This window comes from Wasmannia auropunctata, unplaced genomic scaffold, assembly GCF_000956235.1.
Source record: "Wasmannia auropunctata unplaced genomic scaffold, wasmannia.A_1.0 LD336083.1, whole genome shotgun sequence".
In the NCBI taxonomy this organism is placed as follows: Eukaryota; Metazoa; Arthropoda; class Insecta; order Hymenoptera; family Formicidae; genus Wasmannia; species Wasmannia auropunctata.
This window is the reverse complement of record NW_012026807.1, coordinates 891636-909265: the sequence shown is the minus strand read 5'-3', so window position 1 is coordinate 909265 and position 17630 is coordinate 891636. Positions and strand designations below refer to the sequence as shown.

Below are 17630 nucleotides of genomic sequence, written 5' to 3'. Positions count from 1 at the left end.
GATGAGCATCGCTTATAAATGCCCCCGCATCAATACCCCTGAAATTAACACTACATCGAGATACATATCTCATAACTACCAGACTTTATTCGTTTCCGCTAGACCTCCCGCTCTCGAGAGCACCGCGGCTTTGGCGCAAGATTTAAGGTCTAACGCTCACGACGCGGGCGCATTAAAATTTTTCGCGAAACAACGCGAGAAGGCATGCCTCTTGCGCGCGGGTCAAGAGGAAACAGCCGTAATTGGCATTCCCTGCACGGTTCCGCGGGCGGCGGTTCATCGGCTGGCGGTAACCCGGTGCGATATGCGATATGCCGATTGTGCGGCAACGTCATCCTATCGGAACGAGAGCATTGAAGCGCTCTCGCGTTTCGATACGCCGCGCCGCGATTTCTGTTACCGGTATCTCCCGGTTCGCCGGTGCGCAGCTTGATATCCCCATAAAGCTTCGGTTAATCCGCGTTACGCGCCAATTAAATATTTCTCCGTTTCTGCGCGGAAGGGGTCATCGGGAGTCGTGCCCCGCAATCTTGAACCCGGACCGCGAATTCTGCGCATACTCGCTCTCGTCGTGTGTACACACGCGCGCCGATTGCGCAAAGTTGTGCTGTGTTGCGTGCGGAGGAACAATTAGACGCGCGCTTCCTCCCTCCTCCCTAGACCCCGAGGAATCTTCTCTTCTCGGAAGGATTATTCCTATCGGAACTCAGCGCGTGTTTCCGCGAGAATAGACGGATGGAATTTTCTGCCATTACCGTGGCGTCGTCTCTCAGTCGAGACTTGCGCGATCCGGACAAAATCGATCCCTGTCTCATTATAGGCTTGCGCAACGCCGTCAAACTGCAAGGCATAATTAAAATCGGACGTAGCGTACACGTGTTACGACACGCCTCACGATCTCCGATCGTATATCGCGCGCAGAAATAACGCGAATTCGACGCGTACTAGATCGTACAATTAAACTAGTGTACATTTGTACAAGAGCCTTGATAATAATCGAAAGCGTCGTTTCAATTCTTTAATATCCCGTATCTGTCCGTGCCTTAGACGTTAGCAATCTTTTAACGATTTACATGCAATGTACGAACGCTATGCGGATCGGTGAGCAAAAACACGCATAAATATAATAGCAGTGCGGTTGTAAGCATTTACCTTGAGATACGAGAATGCTCCTTAAAATTATCGATTGAATCCTGTTTTAGCTTTTATTAGTGAACATGATTGTAACAGTATAAGAGTATAACACTTTCACGTATGTACAATACAAAGTCTAATCCCTCACATATATAATTCTCTTTGAATGTATTTTTTTCACTCCAAAATTATAGTTTGATCTACATTTTTTTATTCCGATGTTTTGGAAAATATCTATATTTACAGTATTAAAAATATACAAAGTTTTCCGAAAAAAATGTATTCTTTAATTTCATTTTTACGTGATGTAAAATATGATTTTAAAGTACCTATTGTGCAGCAATAATCGGCTAGGCATTAGTTTGTATTCGTATCTCACTTTTATCAATAAATACGTTGTTTCTGAAATTCTATAATATATGTAATGTAAAATTATATTATATTATTGATAAAAAAGTGAGTATATGAATATGGACTTACTTATGTATAATATTATACCTGTCAATAGAGATGAAAATGATCGAATCTGATAGTAATTTACTTGATAAAATTACGATAAATTATCCGATAATTTTAGAAACTTGGTAAAATGGTAATTAAAAAGTTAATATAAAATTTAAAAGAAACAATTAAGGATGAAAAAACACTTAAACTCATATATTTTATAGATTATTTGTAACTTACGTAGCATAAAGCGTTATGCTGGATGTTGGTCTAACAGTCTTATGTTATGTTTATGCTATGTATTTCATGTGCGATAAGCTTAAGATTTGTTTTCAGATACAATATTACCGAATGATGAATAAAAAGAATATTGTTCTATTTTATCAATTAACGTGAAAAACAATTTATTGGTGCATAAAACTATTAAAAATTATCAAAATTATCAATAAATTATCATTTTATCGTAATTTTATCGGGAGTAATTGTCAGATTGAATCTGACGATAATTTTAACGTCTCTATCTGCCAACAATACCACGTACCCATATGCCACAATACTTATAATACTTTGCCATTTTAAAAAGGGTTGTTGACTTAGGACTGTGAACGAGATAATACCATTTTGCAGAAAGACGTGAACAATGGCAAAGGGAAAGACGGTATAGTAGTTCGTACCTTATGAAATATGAAAAAAGAGAAAGACTGATCACTTTCTTTATGCTTTTTTGTTGCCATTTTATATTTAATATTTTACTAGTTTTTTTGTGTTCTGAAATTCCTGGTCCAAAAGAATCACCCTAGATCCGTTAAGCCTTATTTTTGAATTATCTCGGAATTATCTCTTCTCTTTGATTTCAGAATTTTTTTGGAACTATTATTCAAAGCCATGCATATCATTAAGATTTTACACTTTACATTTTTCATCGCCATTGTTGCTTGACAATATAGATTATTGTCATTGTATCTGTTTTCTCCATTAATCAGATCTCAAATTATACGATAGTTGAGTTTCCAAAAGTGCTGTGTTATAGGAAATCGTGTTATACGGGATTAAGAACTAATAATACAAAAATAGAGTTGATTTTAAAAACTAAAGATACATTATTTTGCATTTATAACTGTCAAATAATATTTATTAAAAATATTAATAACAAACAAATCAATAACAAACGTATTATACACATGTTAATGCACGCTAATTGTTTTTTTTTTTCATTGATGTTAAACAAAAAAAAACGAGAATATTTTCGTTATTGCAAAATATCTTCGTCTTCTGTAGTTTTTTGCAGCACCTAGATTCGATGGTCTGCTTTTTTGTGCGTTTTTTAAATTTTCCGTATTAGAGCGAAACCGTGTTGTACAAATCCTGCATTATAAATTTAGTAGTTTTTAAACAAATTTAGAAGGAAAAGGATTTTTTTATAATTAAATAGCTGTTACAACCATTATTTTAAAAACATTTTTTTATGTTTGTGTATTTGAACACTGAAAATTTCTCAAAGAATTTCTTCTCAAAAAAATTTCAAAACCGAATTAGTTTGGCTAAATTTTTTTTAGATAATTATATTTGCATGGATATCTCTTAATAATATTTTTTATTTTTGTCATGGTTGTATGAAATAATTTTTTTCACATAATAAAATTAATAAAAAATTAATAAAAAAATCATTATTGATACTTTAAGAGGAATTTTCGTAAAAGGGATTGTATGGAGAACAAGGAAGAATTCTACGAACAAATGCGGAAAGAAAGACTGGCTGTGTAGACCGGGGTTAATGAGTTTGCTGTCGCCTGTCACGAACGGTGGTAGGTACAAACGCCGTTGCCTTTTAAAATAGGCAGGTATATACCCTACAAGTTATACTATCGTACCGTACCGTGGTTTCCTGAATGCATCCCCATTGGTCGCAACGATCTTCGGCATGAATTGCCCGCTGGAAGGGGGCAAAGAGCAAACCGCTCGCCGGCAAGATGGCGTCTGTTCTAAATTCAAAACAAGGCGCTGCTTAGCATATACATATCCCGGACTCGGCTGCAGCGCGCACGCTATGACATTCGCAATTCAAATCGTACATTTCTATTACCATTTTAATTCAAGGGCACTCGGTCGCGCCGCGCGCGTGTTACCTCCGCGTCGCCGGTGCACCGGGGGTCATCACACGCACGCACCGGAACCGCAAGAACGTTCGGTTCGAATGTCGTCCCCCAACGTCATCGTCGCGCTGCTGCGCGCTGCTACGCGACGATTCCGATGCGACGGAATAATTTTGTATAATCCGCTGTTATTTGTTTATACGACGGCAAAATTGTTGGGGCAATTGCTTGTCAACTCTTCGATGTGTAACATCGATCAACCAAGAACTATCTCTTAACAGTTTCAGTTACTTCGAGATATTCTTATTTGTTTTAATTACACAAGAAGCAAGAAAATAAATCCACAAGAGAGGACCAATAAGATCGATGTATGTATATCTAATAAGAATGATATATATATTTTTTAATTTGTAATAACGTCGTCTATAAATGCGAACGATTCATTTTGTCAATGTATTAGATGCTCATTGGAACGTTCGTGACTTCTTTCTCGGCGGTTCGCCGAGAGAAATTGTGTCACCCCTATCGAACATCTGGCAAAAACCCTTTTAGATGCGGCTAGGGATTTGTAGCGACGAAAACTGACTCGTTCCCGCGAATTTATGTGCGCCGTCAGATTAAGGGACGAACGGTTCCTTTTCTTTTCTTTCCGATCGAGGCGCCCGCCATTGTGCCACTTCCGTGTATTCGGTTACGCATAACGAGATTCTCGGGATTTCCTGGGGTTCAGAACGACATGACGCTACTTTGTGCTAATGACCGACTACGTCCGAGAAAGAATATACGACAGATGTTCGGTCCACTTTTCTCGAGATGTGTCAGGTAAAATGTTCACTTTGGTGATTCATCTGTGATAGGATTCACGCGTTTGTCGGTTAAAAATTAATTTTTTTATTGTGAAATAATGTGTAAATTGAATGCTACTTAAAGTAATGCATTGATTTTATTAAAATTAAACTTCAATATTTTTTTTACATTAAAGTATGATTAACTTCAAAATTTGGACATTACTATTAAATTGAAATTTAAATTATAATAAAATTATAATTAAAACTCATTAAATATCTTATAAGCCTATTAACATATTTAATATAGCTTATTAAAATATTTGTTAAAATATGTAAAATATTGAAAACCAAGACAAAAGTATAGTGATTACAAATTTAATTTTTTTCGTATTTCTTGTCCATCCATTTCGAAATAGCGATAGTTTATTTCGTCTACATTCACTGTATTTAAAATGTGACGCTGAACTCTATTTGATAAAAATATTAGCTGATCTGAAGAAGGTATATATTTCATCCCACTTATAACTTGTAATTTTTTGTTATCTTGCGCTAATACCACCTTAACATTAATATTTATTTTACAATGATGAAATCGTATTAACAACTATTAGATATAATAATCGTTAATTTGAAATAATTTGAAATAATTTATCGATTCATATAAAGAATAATTATATTATATATCTTACCGTGTTGTTACCAGATTTGTTAAGGTTCATGCCTAGAATAGACGTTCCTTCAAAATCGCTATAAAATAATATACGTTGTCCAGCTGCTGCCAAAGATGGTGCTTGACTTTGTAATTTAGTCACGAGTTTACTTTGATCATTACTCTTTTCTTTATTGGGACATTCTAATAGCGTCTTTATTTTTATTTTATAGATTTCATTTCCCGTTAGAGCAGCATAATAAAGATCTAAAACATTTATAAAAAACTAAAAAAAAGATTATAGAAATCAACGAAATGCCATTAATTATTTGCAAGAAAGTTTTCTTTGTTTTTTGGATTGTTATCAGCGTACATGGCATAAATGTATATAATTAGTAATATATATATAATTATTGTTAATAAAATTAAACAAGAACAGAAAATTACGAATGGAAATGATGCAAATATCAGTTTAACATTAAAATTAAAATTTTTAACGCCCATCATGTATAATGAGCTTACAATTAGACCTTATAATTAAAATAAAACAATATGCTCTGTGTTAGAAAATGAGTACTTGCCATCGCCAGCGATTGCCAAACTAAAGATACCGCCGTCATAAATAAAATGTTCACCTGCTATGTTGAAATTGTTATTGGTCGATTTCATATAATCAGATTCGACTCTGCACATACGCTTTGTAGATGAGTCATACACCACTAAACCGTAACCTTGTGGTTCGGTTACAAATATCTATACATGTATTTATATATGTATTTATATTGAATCACTAAATATGCAAAACGAGACGTATAATTAATGTAATTAAATAATTTTTTAACAAATACGCACTGAGAGAAAAATGTATGGTATTTATGACTACAATTGCAAATAAATAATTATAATTATGATAAAATAATTATGGTTAGGAGCTCTATATTTTTATAGATATTACTGCTATAATGTTAGTTATAATAATTATATTCATATAGTTCTACCGAGCAAATATATAGTTGGCACCGAAAATAACTATACATTACAATTAAATGGTAATTGCAATAATTTTATTCTCTCAATGCAATATGACGAATTTGTATTGCTGTAATTAAAATGAAAATGTATTATTAAAGGAAGATATGTTCTTTAACTTACAGTCATTTCATTCAGTAACCGCGTGCATTCTCCGGGAACATAAACGACAGGCGTTATTAATATTCCCAAGCCCGTTTCGTTAAAAGCGATATTAAATGGAATAGAAATAGTCTTAACTAGCTTATCATTTGATAAATCGAAGATCAATAGTTTTGGTACACAAAGTTGGTTGGTCCCGATTTTACCGTTATCCATAACGAAGAGGTGATTACATTTAATCTGTGATTACATCGATGGTGAAAATAAAAATTCTACTTTATCTATTGTCGTCAAGTTGATATATATATATATATATATATATATATATATATCACATCTTATTTATTTTATATAATTATATATATATATAATAAACTGTTGATTATTTAAATAATAATATATACATAAATGTGATAACTAGGACTCAGATGTTTCCCGTATTGCATGCAGCAATGCTTAGCGCGTGACAAACAAACTTCCAGGCCCTCGTGATAACTTAGGCCCGCTTAGAAAAATATTAATACTTACATGTATTCGGGCAACATTTACAATAACATCGCATGAATTACTTTTTCCATTATGCCAATCCCAATCTGGATATGGATGTACACGGGGACCTCCGACTGCTTTCTTATTAGTTATTGTCGTCAAAGACGCAGGTGAACCAGGGCCCAGATAATTCGGCACAGTAACGAATACTCTACCATCTATAAGAATTTTGTTTGTGAACAGAACTTATGTGCTATTAAAAGTTTTATATATATATATTTATTTATTTATTGTACAAATTGTGCAGTAGCAGTAATATTATCCGTTATATTAATAATATCGAAGAATTGTAAATAAGAAAACGTAGAGAGAGAGAAAAAGATATCATAATGTGATTATATAGATATTAGTTAAATATTATAAAACTATAACAACTTTTTTCAATAATCTATCATTAACCTACCCTCTGCTTTATCTACATCGTATAATAAAGTATCACGAATTTTATAAATGCCAGCTTTTACTGCGTTGTCCATCTGCTGCTTACTGTCCCAGTCATATTCAGCATATTTCCATTGTTGTTTAACGTCTATTCCGATTCCAATGCTTACAATCGTCATTGACAGAATTAGCAGGGCAAACAAAAAATGCTCCATTTTTTTTTACCGCGAATTACTGTCAATATTGTGCTGCTTAGGATACAAGATGAGATTTTCCACCGGGATACGAATTTGTCTTGGAAGTTGAAAATCCGTGTCTCAAGAGAAATATTATACAAATGTCCTTTTAATCAGATGTTAATTGTAAATTTACTAAATGTAAATTGATTAACAACATAGTGTTTAACATAGTTGTTGTTTCATTTTTGTTGCAACTACATCAGAAGATTGATGTAGATGCAGCGATGATGTTACGAGTAAGATTTTTCCGGAATCTTACAGAGTGAGAAAAGTGAAAAGTTATACAACTTTAATATATCGTAAATGCAAGTGAGGCAATGATTTCTTACCGTTTATATATCTACTCTTTTTTCGACACAATATATACGAAAATGTTTTCAAAAAATTTTATTATATAACCTATAATCGTAATTGTAGTCTCATTAAAAGTCTTTCATATCGGTAACAACTTCAATTTAGGTATGGTACACGAAGAAAAAGTTCTGGGTTGTTACAACAGAATATTTTTCGCTTATCTATATAAAAGTTATGGGAACCACAGTACTCTGGAAATGACCTATAGCGATTGTAGCTGCTATATGGATATTACAACTATAATAATTATTTCTATATACGGTTCTTGCAACCATAATTATGTATGCATACCGCGGATATTTCGTTAACTATAAATTATAACTTAAAAATGTAATATTTTGAATATTATTTTTAAAAATAAGAATAGAGTTTTATATGTTTTAAAGATAAAGCTCATAAGTTTTAGCCATAATTATTTAGAATTGTGTGTCCATAGTAATATACATATAAGAAGAATGACACATACCTCAGATAGCACAGAGAATTCAAAAAGAATTCATTTGGATATTCAGTCGTATATCATCAATTCTGAATTTATTTTCAGATGCAAAAAGAATTCTTTTTCAGAACTTCTAGAAAAAGAATTTTTTCAGCATCTGACAATTAATTCAGAATTAACATAATGACTAAATTCTTTTTGAACTCTCTATGCCATGTGGGATTTTACTACTGCTGTCTTCTATTGTTGCAATAGAACTGAACTCTCAGTAGTCTCAATGTTATACCGTATAACTACATCTTATAGATCTCTCACACTATTTTAGCGTTTTTCACTGGTTGCACTGGTGCGCACTGACAAGCGGAAGACCAGGTCAGTGCATCACGGATCCTGATCAGAATTTTTTTGGTGAAACTGGAGGCAAAATAAAGATATAGTGTCTAAGCGTTTGATTGAATGAGCCTTAGTTTTCGAGAATTTTCAAAAAATAATTTTTTAAGTAGTAATATTTAATGTTTAATAATAAAAAGCGATATATTTCTTTCATTAGTTTTCGAGTAAGAATTTTCGAAAAATAATTTTTTTAATAATAATCAATATTTAATATTTAATAATAAAAAGCGATATATTTCTTTCATTCAACATCGGTTATAATAATGCTTGGGAAAAAATACAAATTTTTATGTATTATAACCGATGTTGAATGAAAGAAATATATCGCTTTTTATTATTAAATATTAAATATTGATTATTATTAAAAAATTTATTTTTTGAAAATTCTTACTCGAAAACTAAGGCCCATTTAATTAAACGCTCGGACAGTATATCTTTATTTTGCCTTTAGTTTCACCAAAAAAATTGGGATCAGGATGCACTGACCTGGCCTTCCCCTTATGAGTGCACACTTGTCGAGAGCTTTTCAGTGCGCACGAAGGCGATGCGCGCTTTCATTGGAAGACTTGATGCCGAGTTTTTGCATTTTAATGCAGAAACTCGGCACGAGCTCCAAGCGACGGTTGGTACAGTGCCGGTGCGCACTCAGTTTCTACCAGTGAAAAACGCTATATTTGTTTTGCAAACTATATCAAAGAGACAACAATAATCTTTCGGTGAAGTAATCATATACGAGGGTATTCTAACCGAATGTTATGTATTCTAAGGATTACGGTTGTGGGAACCGTACTGATGAACATACCTTAACAGATATATTTTATGTAACATCAATATATGTAACTGAAATTTACATGTATTTCTTTTCCAAACACAGAGATTGTAACAACCATGGCAATTTTTTCCGTGTAGCAATATGATTTTTGTGTTATTAAGGAGGAACACACAGGAACAAGACTAAAAAATTATATCAAAAATATCAAAAACATGTATGGTATTTACCTTAAACAGCTTGTGCGTTCTATGATTACGTATTATAGTATGGCATTGACAACGTATAGTTTAAACTGAAGTTGTCGCTGCTCTAAATATACTAACAGTATCATCCGTATTTATATTGTTCCGTGTTCGGTGTAATTCTCCCACTCTCTCTTACATTTACACGAATATTTTATCTTATCAATAATGCCGAATATTGCGCGAACATGCATCAAACACGTCACATGCGCATGTACATATACAGAAAAAATATTGCAGTAATATCGAAAGAGATAAGAAAAACAGATAAATAGCAGAAATCCTGTTTTGTGCTTAAAGCGTGACAGGACGGATAAAAATTGTTCTGTTTTCGCAGAAAGCATGGATTACCGATGGACGTGGAGTATTATCGTCGCTAAGGAAAACATCTGTTTTCGCTCGATACTAGTCACGTCGTTATTCTCTCGTAATTATTCTTGTACTGTAATCGTGAGCTCAATGACGTAATCAGAGCGTGACTGACGAGGCCTTAAAGACATTAAATATGTGTTTCCCCACGATTTCCTTCTTCTTTTGCATATTCAACATAATCTCGACTGCGGATTCCATTTATTTTCTTGGTAGCGATATCGGAACTCGTCGAACAATTCTGCGATTAAGCGAGAAAAGGTTTTTACACAGATTATTTATAAAAAAATACATTTACATTTTAATTGTATAGCAATCGATTGAAGTCGGAACGTATTAACTATAATATCGTTCTGGAAGCTCATTATCTGCATGGATATAATACATTTATTCTTTTATTTTCAAATTACAAAATAGCGTTATCTGTAAAGGACATATTCTTTAAAATATTAATACAAATTGATATCCACTTGGCTTTTAATATATTATAGATACATTTATGTGCTTTTTCGGGGAATATCGGCTCTCATCTAAATCGAATTCTCGCACCTGTGAAGTGAGGCTATCGTAAATCTTAAAAACCTAGAACCGCCGGCATCCTAGATTTAGATAAATCAGAGCGCGTCTCGCTAACCTTTTGAAAAAGCTATACCAAGAGCGGGGGAGAACGGTGGTAATATATTGACTCAGTCGAGATGACCAGCTCGTTCCAGCCTCGAACGGTGAACGATCGTTTCGCATTCTCGGCTACTCGTCGCGAGTCGGTCGAGTTGAGAAAAAGAAAAAGGGTCCGAGGAGGGGCGAGAGAGCGAGGGGCGAGGAAGACAGTGGCATAAGAGGCTCGATGAAGGGGGCGAGGGGAGAGGGGGGAATCAAGAAGAAATATGTAGAGAGGGCCCGGGGAGCAGCACTCGAAGGTGTCACTCGGCGCATTCACGAAAACCCAAAACATCCATTCACGAGCGGCGCGGACAATGACGGACCCACTGACCGTACCGGGCCCGTATAATGGAGAGTCAGGAGCGCCCGTCGCCCGTGGTCCGCGCGGTCCCTCGATCCAGATCGAAGATAAATTTCGCATTTGTAGGAGATCGACCGCGCGCGACACAGCGCGTGAAAGAAAGTGGGAGGATCCGGCGAGTCCGCACTTCGGATCGGCCGATTTCCTCGCGCGGGATCGATCACAATGACCGACTGACGCTCCCTTTATCCCGATAATTGTCGCGTTCCTCGGACGACAATTGCCCTCGGGGCATTCTCGAGAGGACGACCGGGCGCCGCGATTTCGTGCGATAAACGAAATGACGAACGAATGGAACCGGTGGTGCAGCGGGAAGAGGAAGGGGCGGACATCGCCGGATCGTGCGCGGTCGTAAGTGGTGCAGCGGGTCGTTTATGCACCTGGACACGACCCCGCCGCAGTATCGCGATCTTTACGGCTACTCTCGCGCGATCGCGCGCGCGGCCAAATATTATTTCGAGCCGGCGATGCGAGCGAGCGCGTGGTAGAGGCGCGCGGGTATAATGCGTTCGCGAGTGCGGACGCGCGCGCGGCGTTACGATAATATTTTCTCTCGAAATAGAGGCTACTTACGATGCACTTGCCTCGTCGTGTGTGGTCCGCGTCTGCCGTGAACGCGAGCGTTCTTTGTATAAAAAAAGAGGGGAGGGGAAGAGACAGTTTGCGCGAGAAGATGGTACTTGCGGACTGTACAGATTCGTTGGCGCAATCGAAAAGACATATCGCGAATACGTTGCGCCTAGAGATCGCTCCCACTTAAGATGTTTCGCTTAATTCGGCTCCCTCGTGCGTCGAACCGCTCGCGATTCAACAAGCCCGAAAGTTATATCTCGATTTATGGCAATTGTCCGAAATTGTTTTCATTCCATCCGAGAACGCATCCGATCTCTCATCCAATCAGCGAATCGATTTTCACTTTGACTCTCATTACGCGAGAAATCGCGCAAATCGCTTTCATGATTTCGTTTTTGCGAAATTATAACAGATCTGGATGTCGACATCGTATATGCAATCCGGCATACGTTCGACGGCGTGAACGAGATGAGCGTGCGAACGAGCAGTCGAATGGTACGCGGCGGGCGAAGGGTGATAGATTGAAAGAACGAAAAAAAAAAAATCAGTCAGTCAGTCAGACGTTACATACACGTTAACCTCAGCGCGGAATAATCCGCGCGTGTAACTCCGCGTGCGCCGTGTAATGTAAGCCTTTACGTACGTACGCACGCACGCGCTGCAATGTTAATTGGAATTACATATGTGTGGTCACACGCGAGAACGCTTGATCTTGAGAGAGCCGGCCTGGCCGCGCTTGATGTATGCGTCGTGCCGTGGTGGTAGACAAGGACGGGCCCGTCCTCTCACTCGCGAGGCGATCATCTTCGGCTTCGGGATACACTACTCCGCGAGCGATCCTCCTCCGCGCGACGTACGTGGACGCGATCGCAGATCGCCGCGCGCCGGACTCCTTTTCTCCGAACGCGGCCGTGCCGCGAGAGAGATCCCCAGCGTGGGATAGGATTTCCTCGAGCGTACGCGTGCCATGGCGACTCAAAGAGAAAGAGAGAGAGAGAACGAGAGAGACTCACGGTCCTTATTTATACAGTCCGCATTTAGCCGTAAACGTGGCCGTCCGATTATAACAAAGTTCCGTTTGTCCGATATGAAGATTCTAGTTGACGTTAAGCGTGGGCCGCGAATTATATGACCGCGTTAAATGTGGGACGTGAGTACGGAGAGCTGTGAGATTGTTTCGTCTATCTTCACCGGGCGTTTCAGCTCGCGTGTAGATTTGGAGAGGATAAGAATTTGAAGAAGCCAAGCATTTTTATTAATACACGCAAGTTCGAGCCGTTATTTATTACGATCGAGATGTGACCATGAAATTCCATAATTCCTTTCGCAGGAAGACGAGTGGGGGGGGGGAGAGGATGGACAGTCGGTTACATCAAGAAACGAGTGAGATGAGACTAGGAAAAAAGTCACGAAAGAAATCTCGGGTCTCAGAACGAACGGCGGCATTAACCGTCGTAACCTTAATTGGGACACATCGTTAGGCAAGGGGAGCGACAAAAGTGGATATCTCTCGTAATTGATCGTAGGCACAAAGCGCTCGATTGCGCCTTACAAGGAAGACGAGCGCAAGGTCGACGGCGGCGTTGCGCGTACGTGTGCGTATTGCATGCGCGCGTGTATGCGTGTCGCAATTACTCCCACGTCACGGCGCATTGAAATCCCAGACGGCAGTAGTCAGCGAGCAGAGGAGCCTGTGCGTACGAAACTATGCGAGAAACAGAGAAATACCGAGAAAAGAAAAGGGTGAAAGAGATGTCTGTCGATCGGTATTTTTACAAAGACTTTTTCTCAATTTATTGACGTAATACATAAATACAATGCAGTATTTATATATGATTATATATATATATAGTACTCTCTAAATTTTCTGGAGTGTCTTTTCACTCTTTTGGAGTGAATCTCACTCAAGTGGCCGAGTGGCAGTATTTTCAATCTTTCGGAGTGAGATTCATTCCAGAAAATTTAGAGAATATACAAAGTAAGAAAAATATTGTATACCGAATATTTAAATGTGGTTTGTAATTTTCAATTAGCGACTTCTTTTGCAATTCCAACACATTTTAACATCCGACACTCTCAAACGATCTATTACAGAATCTGATATTGAAATAGAAAGTTCGGTAGAGGCCCTGATGTATGTCTAATCGAGGTCGTAGTTCGAAATTCCAGGCTGAGAGAAGTGAAGAGAGGCAAGTGAGTGAAGACAAGTAACATTATACGCCCACCGCTTAAGATCAAGGCTCGCGATGGGCCGAACGATCGATGGGCCGTATCATCATATATATTTTGCAACGCGTTGCGCGTAATTTAATTTCGAGTCGCATTACGGCACGCATAATTGCGTAAAACGTAATCTCGAGTGGATGTCGGAGACGCGCGAGCTCGATCGCGGGCATCTCCGACCTTTCGCGAGAATCTCGCCGTGAACGTATGCGAAAGATCGAAGCGCGCCGATCGAGTAACTTTTACGCACGATGATGATGGGAGCGGAATAGAGAATAGGGGAATAGATAGGTGCGACTCTTTCTCCGATCGAGAGTAACCTTAATGTCCCGCGCGCGATTACATAAATATACGTGCCTGTGAGGTAGCCGCGGATGAGCCGCCGATGTCGTCGCCGCGCGGTGACGAAACCCGGCCGCGACAGCGTTAGCGGCGTATCTCGTGTGTATCGCTGGGTGATCTTGAACTAACACCTTTCAGGGCATATTCCGCCATTTATTACGGACACACGAGGTGTTCCAATAATTGCGCAAACGCGCAACACACTGAGATTGCCTGCATACGTAAGTCCATCGGTAATCGTTCCCTCGCGAGGTGCTCGCGTCTTGCTTCGCGTCTCTTGTCTCCCTCCTCCTAACGCCCTCCTTTTACGCTCCCTCTCGCGCCCCTTCGTCATTTTCTCCTTCGTCGCTGCACGCTCCGCCGAAGAGCGTCGTATAATCCTCGCGCATACGCAGCCAACGACGGTAATACCCCGGAAAAAAAACTGCGATGCGAGAGAGAAAAAAAGAAGCCGCTGGCACCTGGTTACTTTTTGCGATTAATATACCACTACTCGCGACAGTAGGTATTAAACTGATTAAATAATTTAACGCATCACACATTACGATGATATATTACGATAATTAGGTAATAAGAAACAATATATTATAATAGTATGTTATGATATACATTTGAAAAGACAGCGTTGAAAACGCTGGGAATGGGATGTCTTATAATGTATAGAATGCCATATCGTGCCATTCGCCGCAGAATCCTCGGACACGCGTAAACTCGCGCGACACGGCTAGCCCGTGCGAATTCGTGGCGAGATATAATTCAGCGAAGTTGACTCTTGAATGGACCAGTCTTCTTGTAAGCCTCCGCGAATAGCGAGCGCGGACGGTAGTCTGCGCGACCTGTGCGCTGTATCCAACCGAATGGTCGGTACTATATTCGTCCGCATGCAAAAAAACCGAATTTATCGAGCTGGAATTCCGCGAGACGTAAACAATCCGCGCGTAGTCGTGTAATGCGATTGCACGCATTTCGATAAGTTCGATCGATCTTCAGAGAGGAATGCGCCTCGGGAACGCGCAATCTACCTAGTCGGTGATTAATGAAGCACTGCTTGCCGCGTTAGATAAGAGACGATAATTGCCCGATTATCTCGGGAACATCGATGCAGCTTGAATTTTTGGATCCGTGTATTTATTTTGATGGGGATACTCTTTCTATAATTTTAATGATCTCACAAATCAATCAAGTATATGTTTTTTTTTACTCTTATATATTTATTACAAATAATCCAAACAAAAATTTAAATTACGAAGGAGTGCTTTGAGATAAGCATTTATTACAATTTGAATTATTTATTTTTTACACCTCAGCGCCAAAAGTAGATTTCACCAAGAATGATATATACTCGTTGTAAATAATATACTGTTATGTGACCGTCAACCGCATGATCGATACAAAGATACCATTTTTATCGTCGCCATAAATTTTGCCAGCTCCCCGCGCGCGACCCGGAATTGTCGGTGCGCGAATTTTGGGAAATGAGGCGGCGGCGTTTTGCGACAGCCCGCGCTCGTATTCGTAATATATGGACGAGCGTGTCGCTTGCTAGCAGCGAGATCGGGGACACGGCGGAACGTAAAATTCACGAGCGTAACTTTTATCGTCACGCGGACATTCTCACGTTGTTGCCGCTCGCTCGCGCGCGCACGCGAGACGCATCGGAGCGTGTGGGCGCTATTTTACGACGGAAAGCCGAGCAACGCCGATCGTTTTACGCGAAAACGGCTTTTTGCCGCGCTCCGATGTGCGTGCGGTCGTCCCATTCGCCGCCGTAATAACGAGCCCGAGATGGGTCGACGCAGTTTGTCGGGATTCAGCGTACGGAAGCCGCGCCGACGCGCGGCATGGCGGATTATGGCCGCGCGTCTATTGTATCGCCGGCTGCGTCGGCAATACGTTCTAGCGGTTTCCGCTGACCCGAGCCGGCGCGGCGGCCGATTAATTTTCAATTAGCATTCTAAGAATAATCCACCGGCACGCGCGGCACGTGAAGCGGCAACGGTTAGCTTTTTGCTTACATCTTAATTAGACAAGACACTGCCATGTTCATTAATAAGTATAGCGAGTGTTTGAATATATGCGGCTAGATCGCGCAGAAACGGTAATTATATAAGAAAAATTGAAGTATGAGATTTTTTTCGAGCACTCTTTGCTCCGACTTATTGAAATAGTCATAAAATATTTTTAGATTCTTCGCGAACGTTCTGTGTTTGGTGAGAAACTCGTGAGCATCACGGAACAACGGATGCTTCGATGATCGTTGAATATCCTATACTGCAAGTGTACGGTACATACGGTACAACGTCGTTGACCGTCATACGATATCTTACTGTTCGCTCTAGGTTGCTCTGCGGCTCCGCGGCTTTCGTTGCTGGTATTTTTCTCCGTATGTACTTCTTATAGGTATGCGCGCATGGAATTGTGCAGTTAATCATTAAACGTTTGCATCAATACGCCGCGCGACGATAACATATTCTTTTACTGTGTTTTTTGTAACGCATTATTTATATCCTCTTTATACATATATATTTTAATGCGCACGCTCTCTGCCGCATTTTGCATACCGATCTAAATCGCACCAATATGCGAAAAAAAGAGGATCGCATTTTCTTGTTGGAATCATCTGTGATCTCTCTGAATCGAATTGGACAAGCGGAAGTATCCGGCTGGCACGGCTGTGCAAGATGAAGGCATGACTCTATCGGTGGAAATATCTATCTATAATCTATAGGTAAACGTTTCGCGCGCGACGGCTGAGAACGCAAACTGTCCCGCAATTGGATCCATTTACACGTACACGATCGCGCGCATTCAGCATCACGCACAATAGGTTGCATCCTATCCCATAGAAAATCAAGCATTCGATTCTATCGAGCGGTACTCCTCCGTCCGCCGCGAGTTAAAGCCGCGATTTTATCTCAATCAGAGGCGACCGAAAGCACGGGGGGGAATAGGGCGGGAAAGGGACGTCTTTTTCATTCCGGCCGAAAGAAAGATTTTGATTCTCGCAATAGGATTCTGCAAAATATATGTATAATAGTTACGGTATTAACACTTTCCTTCTTAAATTCTTCCTAGTTATCTATTTATTAAACTGCCATAATGCTGTCGTAATGAAATCTCGCTACATTGTAACCGCATTGTTGAGCCACCTCTGCATTTAATGCAATATTCCTTTTTCGCACTTACCTCTGGAATGTCCGCAACGTGCCGCTGCTGACGATAGTTTAGTTTCCATTCACGCCTATGTGTCAAACGTCCGCAATTTTCACGTTCATCCTCTTTGATGTTTTATGTTTATGCGTCTTGCGAGAGTTCGAGAGTTAATTTTATTTGCACACGTCATACTCGAAAATTTCCACGCGCGCGTTTAAAGCGCAGCTCGCGATCGTAAAGAACTCGCTACGGCGAGCGTATAATGTAACATCGGCCACGTTGCAACGTTGTGGGCCAATCGAACGGCCGGTTTTCGCAACTCTTTCGGCCGTTTCGTTTGA

The 17630-nt window shown here is 39.3% G+C and overlaps 2 protein-coding genes across 4 annotated transcripts in view; one reads left to right on the top strand and one right to left on the bottom strand.

Annotated features, from left to right (window-relative positions):
- The window catches only part of LOC105448605, a 211858-nt gene that overhangs the window by 41116 nt on the left and 153112 nt on the right, over window positions 1–17630 (top strand). The window lies entirely within an intron of this gene.
- Window positions 4822–9680, bottom strand: LOC105448604 (major royal jelly protein 3-like). Of its 3 annotated transcripts, none has more exons than XM_011687274.1 (7): window positions 9594–9680; window positions 7192–7511; window positions 6768–6946; window positions 6261–6479; window positions 5690–5861; window positions 5149–5375; window positions 4822–5018 (listed from the first exon to the last, which is right to left on the bottom strand). In XM_011687274.1, the coding sequence occupies exons 2-7, from the start codon at window positions 7382–7384 to the stop codon at window positions 4827–4829; spliced, it is 1182 nt and encodes a 393-aa protein (XP_011685576.1). In that variant the 5' UTR covers window positions 7385–7511; window positions 9594–9680; the 3' UTR covers window positions 4822–4826. The 3 variants fall into 3 exon arrangements, with proteins under 3 accessions (XP_011685576.1, XP_011685575.1, XP_011685577.1); XM_011687273.1 differs by having other exon boundaries at window positions 7192–7485; XM_011687275.1 differs by having other exon boundaries at window positions 7192–7463.

Excerpts from the sequence above, each read along its gene's own strand:
- LOC105448604 (XM_011687274.1), bottom strand. The coding sequence starts at position 7,384 with ATGGAGCATTTTTTGTTTGCCCTGCTAATTCTGTCAATGACGATTGTA. Across the intron at positions 6,947-7,191 it reads CGATGTAGATAAAGCAGAGG|ATGGTAGAGTATTCGTTACT; the intron begins GTAGGTTAATGA and ends AAATTCTTATAG. Across the intron at positions 6,480-6,767 it reads TAAATGTTGCCCGAATACAT|ATTAAATGTAATCACCTCTT; the intron begins GTAAGTATTAAT and ends ATGTAATCACAG.